The 16,274-nt window shown below is 36.2% G+C and overlaps 1 protein-coding gene across 4 annotated transcripts in view; it reads right to left on the bottom strand.

Annotated features, from left to right (window-relative positions):
• Positions 1-12,155: 12,155 nt before the first annotated feature.
• Sp1 (transcription factor Sp8) overlaps positions 12,156-16,274 on the bottom strand; it is a 94,400-nt gene continuing 90,281 nt past the window's right edge. For all 4 annotated transcript variants that reach the window (XM_073087868.1, XM_073087872.1, XM_073087870.1 and 1 more), the window contains one exon: positions 12,156-14,229. In XM_073087868.1, coding sequence (XP_072943969.1) covers positions 13,102-14,229 — 1,128 coding nt within the window. In that variant the 3' untranslated portion in view covers positions 12,156-13,101. The remainder of the gene's footprint in view (positions 14,230-16,274) is intronic.

The raw sequence follows: 16,274 nt of genomic DNA, 5'->3' as shown, positions 1-16,274 counted from the left end.
CACGAAAACCAATTGAATCAATGTCCAAACATTTACGCAGCGACGTGTTGAGTTCACCTCAAGCGATCTAATTCAATTAATTTATTTCGCCACCAATTAATAGAACAACGGAGAAGCGACCGAGCGCAGAAAACGCAAACAAAATACGACTATTTATTATTTTCTCTTTGTCCCCAAACTGGAATACGCCGGGGCGGCGCCACAAACAATAGATCGGACCTCTATTATACCGGTAAAACAATACCCTCTATATTAAAAAGACATTCAATAATTTATTTTATTCATACTTTATTCGCACCAAACGAACCCGTTCCTGGAACAAAAGTGCTCGATGCAGAGCTGGCAGATAAATTTACGCTTTTATAATTGACTTTTTATTAATTTACCTACAAACATTTTAAATGAAGTATTGATGTGCGTAATTTATCCTTTTGTATTGTATCTTTTTATCAATGAATTAGGCATATATAAAATTGGCATTAGGTTTATAAGTATTTTTTTTAATATAACCTACATGTTCATAAGTATTTTTTTTTTATATAAGAGTAGCCGACGAGCATGCAGTCCACCTGATGGTAAGTGGCTACTGCCGCCCATGGACATCTGTAATCAACCCCAGATAGGATTAGATATTCGTACCTAAGGTCGGCCACAGATGCGCCGCTACCCCTGAGGACTAAGCTGGAACGCCTCGGAAAAGTATGTCTCCCTTACCACACCCTTCAAACCGGAACACAGCAGCGCCTAACACTGCTGTTATTTGGTAGAAATAGGTGTGGCGGTGGTGCCGCCGGAGTCAAACCACAAAGGGTTCTACCACCTTCAAAGCTAGTTCACCTTCAAAGTTATAGCATTTATGCTTTTTAAAGTTATATGTTATCTATTTGCAAGTTAAGCGATGTGATTTACCTTTATAATAGTAGACATAACATTGTTTCCCTTAAAACTTAGGATACTACGTTTCCACACAACACACAACATTTTCCTATACTTCATTTCCGGATAAAAATCGCACAAAATTATATTGAAACATGAACGGAGTATAACAGAAATGGGCGGGAACCACACAAACAGCTGAACTATTCAGGGAATGCTGGAACAATTCGGCGCGCGCCATCTGTCGACGGTCAATTGAGACATTTTTGCGAAATAGTAGCATAATTACATACTTCCGCATCCGGCGCGTGCGCAGACGTCATCACGCCCACCGCATATTTGGACTTATGAAACTCAACACTCTTTTTGACAAGTAACGCACATTTATAACAATGACTTGAAAAATCGTGGTGTTAAATATATTTTTAATGATCGTTAAATATTTTTATGTGACAGATTTGTTAAGCAAAACGTGATAATTTTGTACCGTTAAATTCATTGCAGAAATTTAAATTAGTTTTATGACTCTCGTTGACTGAGTCAAAATGCATGATTTACTTGCCTTACCTTACTACCCTTTAATCCAGAAGAAAGTAGAGCTACATTGGTAATGGAGGCGAATGTAGTAGTTACCTATCTATATGTGTGTGCTATTAATTAGTCGGGTTATTTTCAAATAAGTTGCTGCTTAACATTGTTTTTTTATAGGGTTCAAGAAGTAAATTTCTATGCTGTCCACCTAATGGTGATTGGTCATTGCTGCCTAAGGATTCCTGTAATCAACACCATAGAACTGGGTATCCAGTTGAATCCAATCACAGATGCGTTGCCACTTCTGATGAAACATTGTTCACGTGAGTTATAAGCCAATCGGCATTACAATTTACAAATTTCTACCAAAGCATAACAATTGCTTTACGCTAGAAATAGGTTTGATCGTGGTACTTCCCGCTCAAACCACTTTAGTTCCACTATCATTTGTTTGCACCATAATTACTGAATACAAAGTAAAGTTAAAATATGAACATAATGCTAATATTTGTAACTTATCATTTAGTATCGACACAACAGTTACATGACATTCTATTTGGTCAGTTGCGCTAACGTAAATTATAATCATAGTGGTATTCGATGCCATGCCTATATTATTATCACTTATTGTTATTTATGTCATGTTCGTTAGTAATTTACAAATTAACGTTAAAAATAATGGGTAGTTCTGTCGAATATTAATCTTTATTTATATGTACGTTTATTATTAAATTATAGATATAATTATAACTTGTAGACATATTTTGCGCACGGATCTCGTCTGCACTGAGAATATCTAAGAAATATCAGGGCTTGGCTTCAATGACAGGAATGCACATTATTAATTAAAGTTCTCGAGTCATTATAGGTTCGTGACACCGCATAACTCCGAGATTTATGGCTTGTGGTGGAATTTTTGGTTTTTGTGCGGACACACGACAGCCATTAACAGACAAGAATTTGCCCAAAAAGTGTTGCTAGTTCACAGATATTTATTAGCCTCTAATAAGTTTTACGTCTTTGACTCTTAGCGTCATTTACATTTGATTTTCATTTATTTTGAGAATATTAAGGTCTTGGTCACACACATATACCTTATTATGTAAAATACATACATACTTTCTCATACCTACTGAGATCTTCATTTGACTACGATATATTTTCATGATTCATACGTACTACTATGGTAGTACCTACTTATGGTATACCTACGTGCTTAGAATGGGTACTTACGTATAGGTAGGCAGGTTAAGTATGTATAGTAGCATCTACTATGGTTCGTAGATAGTATGCGTATGGGCTCCGAGCTTTGAGAACTTGACCAACAGAAAGACAATGATGGAAGTGATGTAAATGCTCGTAACTATTTATCTAGGGTCACATATCATACGTGTTCATAAAAGCCTCCTTACTGCGGGTAGTAAAATAGTGGTTACCCGCTATATTATTTCGAGTAACAGTAAGCCACCTCTGTAGCTTGCAAGTCATCTCTTAAAATGCGTACTAAAACGCTGTGTCGGCTGTTGAGATGACAAGCCGCAACAACATTCAGCACATCCGTTACCGTTTGATTGTCAGCGGCCGCCGCGCCGACAAAGCCGATATTTGCATCCACTTTGTCATTCATGTCGTATGCGCAACCTCATTCCTATTCCGCGCTCACGACACCCAAATATAGAGCAGTCGTGAAATTCTAACGCTTTCCAATTTCCTTTGCCCACTTTTACCTACGTAAGAAGTTTGAAAAGACAAAATATTGATAAGTAAGTAGGTAAGGATGACTTCAAATATGTTTAATGGAATATTTTCCGTAACGCATATTTATGGAAAGTGAGATATAACATGCATGAGAATCTCTGTGGAAGTACCTAGTATTAAATAATACTAAATAATTCAAGCGTAATATAAAATTTATGAAGTCTAAGAAATCTTGAATTTATTGTAGTTTGGTACTTGAGTTTACTCGTACCTTGGCCGCTTTACCGTTTTGTGTCAAATTAATCTTCAAATAATGTAATCACCTTCAAATATAGGTATTAACGTTATATTTATAACTAGCTGACCCGGCAAATTTTGTACCGCCCCAAAATCTATTTATCAAATATATTTCATATAAAATATAGCCTATGTTACTCGGGGATAATGTAGCTTTCGAATGGTGAAAGAATTTTTAATAAATAAATCGGTCCAGTAGTTTTTGAGCCTATTCATTACAATCAAACAAACAAACAAAGTTTTCCTCTTAATAATATTAGTATAGATAAACATAAGTACGAGATAAACGATTATACAGTCCAATATAAAAATAAGATTACTTTAAGATACAAATATACGTATGTAACTCTAACGTCTCTAACGATACATTTTTTGCAATTCAAAAGGTTTCAATTACAAAACAAAATAGCCAACCCTCAAAGCTTCAGTCCAGTGTAATGAATACAGAAAGGACTGCAATGCGTGTTTGTACGGTAGCTTCCAACATCAAAAAGCGCAAAATGAAGCGGAAACTAATAAAGTGACGCAATAGGAGATTGCTTTAATGTTTAAAGTCCCAACGAGGGTTGATTGAAATGCTCCCCTAAATGCCAAATGAGTCGCCGAGTCTGTGAATAGATGTGCTAATTTGCATCGTCTTTTTGCAAATTACAGATTACCCTCGCCAATATTATTACACCTAATTTGCTTTTTGGTAGACTTCAAAGACGGTTTCACGTATATATGCGTATGAATTTAAAACATATATACATATAGGTAATATTTGGATTCGTAGCTCACTGCTCAATGGATTCTTAATCAATGCACACTGGCGTGTGTCGTATATGTGATACACACAAAGGCAGACGTTAAAATCAGATATCTAAATAAATTACTTAGATTTTTGTTTTGAAAGTGGATGGATTGAATACTTTACAGATGGATTCATCCATCTATCATTGTTACTGTATATATTTAAATATATTTTGTATTCGTGCCAATAAATCAACGTTTTGTTTTAACTAGTATTTAAATGTTACCTATATCTAACGACGAATCTCGGTTTAACTACCATTTGATAGGTAGCTAATTCACTGTTTTCGCAAATAACTTCCCTAATATCATCAAGTTCAAGTAGAACTCGTACGAGAGGGGCGCTCGGGTAAAGCAGGGGGCAATTTCGCACCATTATTTTATCACGTCACAAAAAGACGAGTCGGATTAGCGGCAGCGTATTTACAAATTTTAAATTTGCATGACAGAATGTGTGAGAATACGCCCCCTGTCTTTATTGCGTGCCTTATAACTAGAGATGTGCCGAGTACTCGTTTTTTACTCGGTACTCTCTATATTTGGTGCATTTTTCAGTACTCGTTTTCGACTGAGCTATTCGGTTCAACTTATGACTATTTGATTAAAGCAAAGTGTTAAAGATAGTTTAGTTAAAAATTGTAAGAAATAATAAACAATTAGTTTTTCTAATTAACAGATTGAATAACTTATATTTAATTTAGGCGACAAAATATATGCGGGAATTTGCCGTTCGCAGGCTGTTTGCGCTATTGCTAAACAAACTCGGACGAGGATTCGGTTGATAAACGGAAAACCGAGTAATAGGTAATCGGTTACTCAGTTTAGTACTCGGCCCATCTCTACTAATAACGTTTATTTGAGATTCGGCTGACGCATAAGGAAATAGAGGAAATAGATAAATAATTGTTTGTTTTCTTGCTTGCCTGTCACTCAGATGGGGATTGGGGATATTTGAAACGAATGATTCACCCTTTCTGTTATTTGTGAATAATTTAATGCCGATGTCAGTTTTATTGAAGCTATTTTTGTTTATCTAAATTCTTATGTTCAAGTAATTTAAAATTAAAATAACATTATTCAAGTTAAGTGATTAAGTAAATTACGTTATTTAAGTGATAAGATAATTTATGTGCAGGTGTAGATTATTACGTTAAATATGTAAATAAGTATACGTTAATTTTATTAAGTACAGGTAATAAATATCATTATGGAGTCAATACAAGCTTTACACTTACTTAATAGTTTAATAAGCGGTCTACAAATCGGTACCTACATTAACAAGTTAAAAACATTATATCGAAAAATCTGGGATATTGGGATTCGAATCCCGGTCTTTAAACTTAGGAAATAACGACTTACCATTATGACTGCTAGCATATTATATAACCTATATTCAGTTTCATACAATGGTACCTACTTTAAATAAATCAAGAAGGACTATCTTTAAACAGAAGACAAAACTTCATAACACATGTACTTTATATTACAGACAAATATAACTACTTATACGCGGTTTTATTTTCAATAACGACTTCGTTAAACACCTCAGTAGCAGCGGAACAGTAAGCAGTGAAGGGTTGTTTTCATTTCCGTGATTAGGAGCGGTGAGATTTATCGCCTCTCAGAAGTGTCAAGTGTCGCGGATGGCGGATATGCCGTGTGATGAACTGCGCCACTAAATTATAACATTATAACTTGACAGTCGGTGTCACGGTTTATAGAACGCTTTTTAACGGGTGTTTGCCCTAAAGGGAACAGCGGCGGCGGTGGAGTCGGTATATAATGTACGAAAATTTATCGGATCTTTTAATCATTATCAATTACTGTTCCAGCTCAGATGTTCTCTCTCACGTGTGAGAGGAGATAGATTTGTCTATCTGTAACTTGTTAATTCAATTTCAATGCTCATATTCTTATTTGAGACCAACAGAGTTTTGCGTGGAATATGTGTTTCTATGAAATATAAAGACAAATTATATAGATACCTATACATGTTGCCTATATGTATACAACGATAGAAATAATCGTATTAAAAAGAGCGCAGACAGTCTCGAGTCTTAACAGACCAGTTAGATCGGTGATTAAATATTTTAATAAACAAATATGATGTGCTAAATACATTTGATACAATACATCTTAGAAAAGATTTAGTGGTAGAGAAGCCTTACTTCCATTTTTAAACACATTTAAAAAAATATATATTCGATAAATAATTAATAAATATCCTTACATTAATATAGCATAACATATACCTATTCTTCTTCATCTAGCTTTTTTAGATTCAAATATATTAAAACTTCATAACAATTTGGCAAGAAACATCTCCATTGCATTCATGTTCGAGGATGTCTTCAGAGTTGGGACGATCGTAATATAAGCTACTGTTTTATGAAGTAGCTGACAGTTCCAATAGTTGTGTCGCTTCGCCACAAAAAATATAAAAAACGCTTCTTCATTAAGTATTTTGTACCACAAATCCAGATGCATTTTGATGCAAGTATTTATAGTTACTAATTGCACTTGTGACTTATCTCTACCTTGTTAAAGACCGCATTCGGAACCTGAATTATTCGGGGTTTTAATAGTAGTTACAGAAGTACTACTGCCACACCTATTTTTTAGCCAAATACTATTTATTTCTATAATATTGGCATACGGACTATGATGGTAAATGGTATTTGCCGCTCCTTTGTAATTAGCTCTACATATGAGTATATAGCAAGACCTATACCTTCTACATATACATATTGTTTGGTCCCTAATTATTTATGATTTGGAGATCTGATATTTATTATTTTTATATGACCCTTTGCTGGCTATTTGCTGAAGGACAAATCGGTTGAAATATAATTAAAGAAACCAAATAAATATGACTATTTCGCTCAGTGTTGGTTATTGTATCGTTATATTTTGAAATTAAGTGTCAATAAAATCCTATCTTCAAGCTTCCAAATAATCTACTTCTTGAATATTCTTAAGATATCTACCAATTAGGACAAAGTTCACGAATACTACCTAGGTATAGTATATTTAAGAAAAATTCAAAGAGATCGTTCTAAGACACATTTACAGCCATTTGAATCCTTTAAAAGTCTGCAGAGCACAAAGCCGTAACGCTTATTTCGTATTGAGGAATGGCAGATTAATGCGAGTTCGAAGAAGTTGATATTACTTCTGAGGGGTCTAAACTGGTGATTTACTGCGACCGGGTTGAGCTGTTAAAAAGTTGTAAACTGGCTGTGTTTCCGCCGCTCGGCTCAACTGTGTTACAATGTTGTTTAAGTTAGTTGTTTAGTTACACTAGCTGTGGTAATAATTTCAAAATTTCTTGTTTCGTAATATGATATGAAAAGAAAAACGAACTAGACGTAACGTAGATGGATTAATCCACCACTAGTACTTGTCAACTTGTCCCTGTAGTTCCGGGACCAGACGGGCTACGGTATCCCCTGCCTGTCTTAAGAGGCGACTAAAAGGGGGCTTCCGGGGTTGCGGACGGCAAGAGTGGGAGCTCGAACCGCCCGACCAGCAACCCCGGGATGGACGGCGGTATGTGTGGTCGCATACCGTCGTAAACACCAGATGGTGTGGTGAGTCCCAAGCTCGCCTGGGCGGAGCCCGACGGGGCAACGCGCCAAGTGGACTCCGGTTGCGTTCCGTTGGAGATCCCGGAGTCCTCTACGCAGCGCCGAGGACGGTCACCGGGGGGGTTTTAGTGCGGTAAGAATCCCACATAACCCCGTGCCGCTCCCACGGTCAAGTCCCTAGTCCCAAGTTCAAGTCGTCGTTCGACTAGGCGACACCACCGCCTCACCTATTTCTGAATTTGAAGAATATCGTACGGCAGGAATATATAGTACAATCATATTTGAGGTTGACCACACTGCTTTGTTTAAGATACCATTATGTCGTGTTTCCGTTTAAACTATAAACGCTCTATCATTTTTGACTTAAATTTAGAAGTACTTATTAAGCGAGTTAATAGATTTCAAACGCTTTTCGCAAATAATAAAAAAAAAATCAATTACGTACCTACATGACTTCTAAAATTAAAACCCTTAGATTTGTAACTTCATCTTCATTTTGAAAAACAGACATTAATAATCGAACCAACCATTAACAACTCACAGAAAACCCTCGAAGTTAATTTTGATGTTAGTCGCAAAACGACTTTATACCGCCGACCTTATTAGCAACAATATTCGGACAAACGTAAACCTCGGACACTTTCCGAGAAGTGTCCCCGACACGTGTGTCGGCGTCTGAGATCTACAAGGATGCTGATTTACGAACCGTTATTTATCATACCTAACGAGAGCAATATGTTTTTATTTTGTTTTTGAAGGAAGATTGGCTGACAGTGGATTATCGTAGAAAAGTATAATTGAGGAAAATGTACGTATTTAATTAAAAAAATTGAGATCGTAAGATTAGTCGATAGGTAGCTATTAGTAGGTAATATTCGAATGTATTATATCATAGTGCAAAATCAAAATGCATCTAAATATGAGAAGGTTGTAGATACACAAGTGACTTTGTTGTAAATCTGAGTTATTATATAAATACGTTTCATGAAAATGCGAATTGATTGTATCGTAATACATAAAACCCTTATTTATCTGTATTTATTTTCACACTATTTACAAACAAAAATACGTTTCATTCGATAATAAATTTCTTTAAACCTAAACTTTAAGATAAAATCACGAATCCCGAAGTCGGAAAACTTTAAATTGACAAGCTGGAAGCATTTTCGATTTGCTTTTTGCTGTTGACGTATTTCGCAGACAGTGCAGACCTGGGTTGAATACGAAGCAGGTTCCCAGCCTAACGAGTGCTCCCTTGCTCAATCAGTTTACGTAATTCGGTTAGGGGTGATAAATCTCTGTTTAGTTACGGGACCGGGATTTAATTTCATTATGGGAGCTTTGCCCAGATAACGACTCATTTTATATGATTATGGAGGTCAACTGTATTAATGCAATTCAATTATTGTGTAATATTGAACCAAATCTTGTTAAGGATATGGTGGTTCTATCTCGTTTTTGGTTTAGGACTGCATTGATTGCGATAGGGTCGTAAGCGAAATGGGTGCCTATATTCAAATACTCTTATAAATCCGCTATTTAACCAATACGTATGAACTATTATCCGATTAACCAATACGTATGAACTATTATCGAATTGTTTATAGTAATATTTATTATAATAGAATGTGATAGAATCATCTTTATTTCAATTTAGGCAAATTTGCCTTAAAATTGACATACGACAATTCACGACATCACTTTAGAATACTTTAGATCTACTAATTATGTATGTTATTAAACTAATTATCCAAAAAGAAGTATCTATTAATAAAGTTTCAGAGATGTTAAATCGCATTCGTGATTGGGTATCGATAGGACTTGTTTTATTTGAAATTATGTATCTACTATTAGATGATTGTAGTTGGTAATCGCCAAATTGTTTTAGATGACGAAAATACTTAATTATATATCACATCCTACTGGCGATTAGCTAGAGAAGCTATTGTAGAGGCATAAGTCATAACTTTTTTAAACCGTCCCTAAGTTTTATTATAACAATTATTAATATTGTAAGTGCTTTCATACGCATATACCTACCAATCTAGGTAAGTACCTATATTATTGATTGCATAGCATTACTTATCTACACTATTATACAAAGTTCATGCAAACGAAAAAAATATTAATAATCTTTTCAAATGAACTACGATACGTTAAGATTACCTAAGATTACAGAGCTATGCGTAATGAAAGTAAAATAAATAGTGAGCGTTTGAATACATGATGGAGGCGGAATGAAGATATCAATACACGGACACGGAGGCGGCGTCGGGCGATGAGCAGCGATCATCAGGGACCACCGTCGCGCGTCATTAATAAACACGAGATTAAGCTAGGCCACGAGCGGCGTAATGGAGTCTGCGGCTCTTGCAGATGAGCTCGGTTTTTACGGCACGAGTGGTGGCCACCCGCAGAGGCGACACTTTACTCCCCTCCTCATTATTTGTGGTTTCAATTCGCTTTTTACGACGAACGTCGCCCTCCGCAAATTACTACCGAAAATGTCGTAATCAACTCCGAACGCCATCGCGAATGTATATCCTCCCCGTAAGTCGTAAAGCTTAATTTCCAATTGTCGTTCTATAGGAAACTGCAGATGTCATCCATAGAGCCAACATCGAATCCTTGATTAAAAGTCGTGAAATATTAGACGACTTGATCATAGCTTTGATTACGAACAATCAAACGTGATGATGGAGTTTCTGCTTGCTTTTTCAATTTACACGTCATTAATACGACGGATAATAGTTTTTACTGCAAACGTAATGGTTTCGTAATGTCAGTCTGAGTAAAGGTTTATAGATATGTTAAGAAATGTCGCATATTTTAAATTATATCTCATGTCCTCATATTATATTATAATTTTATATTACTTACATCATGTTGTACAAAAAATATTTTCTTAGAATTGAAGAGACATGTTATAGTTTCAAATAATACTAATTATTGCGTTTCAATAATATTACTACATTAATATTCTGTTTTAATTTTCATCAAAGTTTATTGTTAAAAAAAAGGATAGATTTAGTATATAATAGTTAGGTATACAATTTTTAGAAAGCTTTAAAGCATTTTACTGCAATATAAAACATCGATGTAGGTTGCACTATTCTGCCTTAAAAGGTAGAGAATAAACATTTTTGTTCTTATATTTGATGCTTCTGATATTAAGTAAAAGTAATGATTGAAGCTGTGATTTAGACTCTACGTAGGTAATGCCTTAATTTAAAGTATCGTTAATTCGATTACTGCTATAGTTACACCGATTTAACATAGGCAAATATACAATTTTATGATTTGAAGATTGAAGTTTCATATGTTTGACGGAATATAATTAAGTATTTATTTATTCAAGCTTAACAGTTAATTTCGGCATCACATATATTACAAACCCATTAGTATCTCTTTCAGTGAGAGGAGCCCGCTACGCTAGCCAAGATTAGCAGCTTAGATTATAATATATTTAATGGACATTGCTACATTTCAATAACAAATGCATTATTTTCTAAAAACCTAGTGCTCCCTATAGATATAGCAACCAATGTAGAGAAGGTGGTAGAATCCTTCGAGGCTCAACTCTGGAGGCATTACCGCCACCTAATCGGATTTACAGAGTATGATAAGGGAAATGCAGTAATTCGAGGCGTACAAGCTTAGCCCTCAGGGATAGCAAGGCATTTGTGGCTGACCTCAGATACTGTATTAAAAAACCTGTGATTGACTTTACTGCCTAAAACAATTGTGTTCTGCGTGCTTTGTTATTTATAACTCTTATGATAGATGGCGTGGTATGTTCCGATATATTTAAAACTACAATTTTATCACACGCAAAGATATCTGCGGGTAAATTGAAAGGTGTCTAGGTATGTAGAGCGTTTTATTTATAAATTTAGATTATAGAAGATTTACTGATTTTTCTTATATATACTAATTATAATTACAAATTTATGGTAGTAAGTTTTTTGTCCTCGTGATCTTTGATTAATCAAATAATTGCTTAAGTTTTCACATCGTTACTTAGGTAACGATGAAAAATAAGTATTATGTTTTCTATCGAAGTTCTATAATTACGTATAATAAAAGGTCTATTAAATTTATATTAAAATACAAGATTCTTGATTTGTTATTGCTATTAGATAAAATATTCAATAGTCATATTTCTTCATATATAAATACTTATAGTTACTGTAATGGTAGATTATATATTATATATTATTGTAATGACTTTGTATGGAGTTTGTGATACTTCAAAAATCTGATACATGTACCTACCCATTGGTAAAAGTATTTTTGTTGGATTTACTTAGTATTACTTCATCGTTTGTGTAATTAACTAGATTCTTATTAAGGGATCAAAATAAAAATAAAAAGTCCACTCGGAAAAAATATATTCATCAATTTTTATAAAATCAATTTCAGGCATTTTATTCGCACATTTGTACAAGTAACATACACATTTAGTTAAAATAACTTCCAAGCTAACAAAATAGCACAACTATTTAGATTAAGTCATTCTTTTACATTTACAAACCACGGCCACATTTCGGATAATAATTGGTCTCATTTAAATTAGTTACAAATTTAGGAACCAAACGTTTGAAGTCAATTCCTTTGGCTTTTCTAGTCATGTGTCATAATAGTTAAATTTAAAAATGTTGCCAAAATATGATAAAAATATATCTAAATGAGTAAGTAGTTTGTTGACAATCTTTGAGTACAGATGTTTAATTTGATAAAATATTTAAATTTTAGATTGATATAATTTGTAAATGCTTATAATGTCTGCCTGCTTTCACTGTTATTATTTAAACCAGTCCTCTTTCTTTTAAAACGAAAGTTTACTATGTGCAATATTACTTAAAATATAGAAATAGACAGAAGTTAATTAATATTTAATATTTGCTTCTCTATGTAGAACCCTGGTTTGTGTAGGATTTTACAATAAAACGGTGTAATAAATATCATATATGCAACATTTCAGAGACCTTCTGAGGTATTTATACAAATAACAAAATAAATTACAAACTGTGATTTTGGACTAAGGGAGTGATTCTACTTACACTAAACCATACAATTTCTAGCTATAATATTAATAGACAATATTTAATAGATCTATACTGTACACTTTCAAATGTCTCACAACAATTAGTTACACCACGCGTTTTGCACTTTATCAGCATCGTACACAGTTTTAATACACAATCACATACTTTACACTGTTTTGATATGTGCTATATACAGAGGGCGGTGGCGGGCGCGGCGAGCGGTATCACAGGAGCGAGGCGTGGTGCGGCACGGGCAGCGCCGCGCGCCCCCGTCACACCAGGTTGTTCGGCTTCACGTCCAACGGATGCTCTGGTGACCGTCCGCCCGCTCCCCCCTCGCCCTGACTGTTCTCCTCCGAATCTGAACACGACTCCGAGCTACCCTTCTTTCCTCCATTGTGCGTCTTCACGTGCTTTGCTAGGTGGTCCGAGCGCATGAACCTCTTGTTGCATACTGGACACGCAAACCTCTTCTCACCAGTGTGGGTGCGAAGGTGTCGCTGTAACTCATCGGAGCGGGTAAACCTTTTACCGCAGAATAGCCAGTTGCACACGAACGGTCTCTCTCCCGTGTGCCAGCGCAAATGAGCTTTCAAATGAGAAGTTTTTCCATACACTTTGCCGCATCCAGGAATGTGACAGCTGTGTATGTTCTTTTTGCGAAGATGAGCTCCTGCGGGTCCCAGCCTTTCCGCTTCCTGGCAGTTTGGACAATCACAAGTAGCACGGCCGGCGTAGCGTCTTTGGGATCTGGGGGACGGTGCTTGTGCGGGTGGAGCTGGCGAACCAGGCCCATGCAGTCCGAAAGATCCTTGCGTTGGTAGAACCGATTTGTAAGCGTCCTGAAGTAGGTGGGGAGCAGGCGGAAGCAGATGTGCTCCTCCAGACAATGAGTGCGTGAGTTGGGAATAGTCTTGTCCGGCATAGTTAGCCATCTGACCTCCGACGTCTAGCCATCCACTATGTACGTCCCACCAGGTGCTACCAACAGCGCCCACACCTCCCATTTCCGCTGCTTTCAGCGCACCACTGCCACCACCTCCGCCAACATTAAACGGCCAGGATTCATACGGGTGTCTTGAGTACATGGAACCCAGACTCGCACTTGATTCACTTTTGCCGAGGAGTTGATCGCCTGAAGACGGAAAGTAGAGGTCGTTGCCGTAGGAGGGAGCGGCAGCACACGAGGTGGGCGCCCGCGCGTACGGTGCACATGCTGATGGCTGCGAGCGCGGGGCCACTCCAGCGCCGGGCGGAGAGTGGGCGCCGGGGCTTTTCTTCCACGGGTGGAACCCCTTGCCCACTGCGGCGTCGGCCAGCGGAGGTGGAGACTTACTCGACAGCTTGTTGCATTGCGCCGCCAGCATCGCCAGAGGCGTGCCGCGTAAGCTCGGGTGTTCCTGGAAAGATGAACAATGAATAATTAATTACTTTGAATGACCACGGGGATTATATTATTCGGGTTTAATTAACTGAGCACTCTTAGCCGTGAGAATCGGTCCGCGCGTCGGAACTGATTTATCGGCTAATTTATATGGGAACTAATGCCGCTGCGGCTGGTCTCGAGAATCGCCCGCGGCTCTAAAAACAATATAAATAAATTACAAGAAGCTTATGGTTATTGTATTTACAATTAGGACGGATGCGGTGACAGCTTCCAATCGCTACTGGCCAACGCCGCGGGACGTCGGCATGAATAAATATTGCATGTTTAGTCAAACCTTTCGTGAGGATTCAAGTATTATATTGTTCAGTTTTCGTTCTACAAACAAACAATTATTTTAAGACACATAAGTTAAAGCAATAGGTATAACTTAACTGTAGAAGTATTTATCCCTTAGGTATAGACACCTAATACTTATATTTTGCGCTGCTGTGCTTATGTTGGAAGAATTTCATAAACCTAGTCTGGTTTGTTATGCCGAGGGCTATGCGTCTAGTCACTTAGACAGCCTTCGAGGGTTGGAAAACCTATTTAACGAACTCTAAGTACCTAAGTAATTTTCTGTCCGAGTTACTACTAAATGTCTACGACCACTTAACAACAGGCTGACTACACACGTTAGCCACTTACATCAGATAAAAAGCCTCGTCAGTACCTACTTAATTTTTATATACCCCTTGCTTATTTTTTGACCGACAAATAAAGGTGACCGGAGAGGCACATCCGGCCGGATATTTCACCCCAACGTGAGACAAAGGTTGGGTAAAAAAGTTTCATTGTACGCAATAATATAATCAGGGGATCGGAGACAGTGGGTCGGACGAGGGGTGCGGCCACGCCCATTACATTGTGATTGGCGCAGCTGTCGGAAAGCTTTCCGATTTTAACACTAAGGTTAAATCTACGATAAAGCCGCACTAGATATTTAATCATAAAGGTTATTGTGACGTCATCCGTTTTGTTACAATGCTTGCTATGCGGATCGCTTATAAAGAGCAATTTTCATTTTGATACGTGAACAATATAGCAAGAATATAACCAAATTATATCAAATATACGATAACCTTAACCATTCAGTTATTGCAAAATAATTCTTTCAATATTAGGGTTAATAACTCATCTATCAATTTACCGATTATAAATTTGTAGAGTTCCTTAAGGTTACCGATTTATGAACATACCTAACTTACAGAATAAAAAATAGAATACATTTTCATTTGAAATCATAAAACAAAAAATAAGTATTAAAATGTAAAAAACCTTAAAATATGTTACCGTGTTTTTTCGTAACGCTATCAAGATCTATGAAGTCATATGTAAATATGGCCGCTCTCAGTCATTTCCATGACAATTATAATTTCCATAAAACGATAATAAAAACCACAAAATCTTTATTACCAGGGGTTACGTGGACTGGTTCCTACCTATTATATGTAAATATTACATTACTTATGTACATAACATATGGATACGTATAATGGGCGTGTGAGTTGTTACTTCCAGAATTCTATTTTTATCTAACAAGTTTTATACTATAGATAGGTACCTGTGCGTGTTGTTACTTCTTCTTCTATATCGTTGTAGGATCTCTACCTAGTAGACGCTGATAATACTTGCTTACTAAGATCGGTTTTAACTCTTACTCTTACTCTTACTGTTACATACTCAGCACTACAGTTCCCTATTGTTTAATCCTGTAGTACTTTATGATACTACGAAGAAGAATTTGATTATTAGAATCTGATTTACTAACATTCTTATATGGACTTAAATAAGTACTAAAATGCAAATATCCTAATATGTACCTTATCGTATAAAATGCACGTTTAATATCTTTTGATATACCCTTTGACATTTACTTACACATCTTTACATTTATCGTAAATAACAGAAACTATTAGAAAGTCATATAAACAATGATAGTGTTGATTAAGTACATGTGAATCGTCAAAAAAATTAATAAGATTAATTTTCCTACCAGAAAATATTTTAGTACACGAT

This window comes from Epargyreus clarus, unplaced genomic scaffold (assembly GCF_041222505.1).
Source record: "Epargyreus clarus isolate Ecla_fem2 unplaced genomic scaffold, WU_Ecla_fem_2.2 ptg000026l, whole genome shotgun sequence".
NCBI lineage: Eukaryota > Metazoa > Arthropoda > Insecta > Lepidoptera > Hesperiidae > Epargyreus > Epargyreus clarus.
The sequence above is the reverse complement of the archived record's forward strand: the minus strand, read 5'-3'. Positions and strand labels throughout refer to the sequence as shown.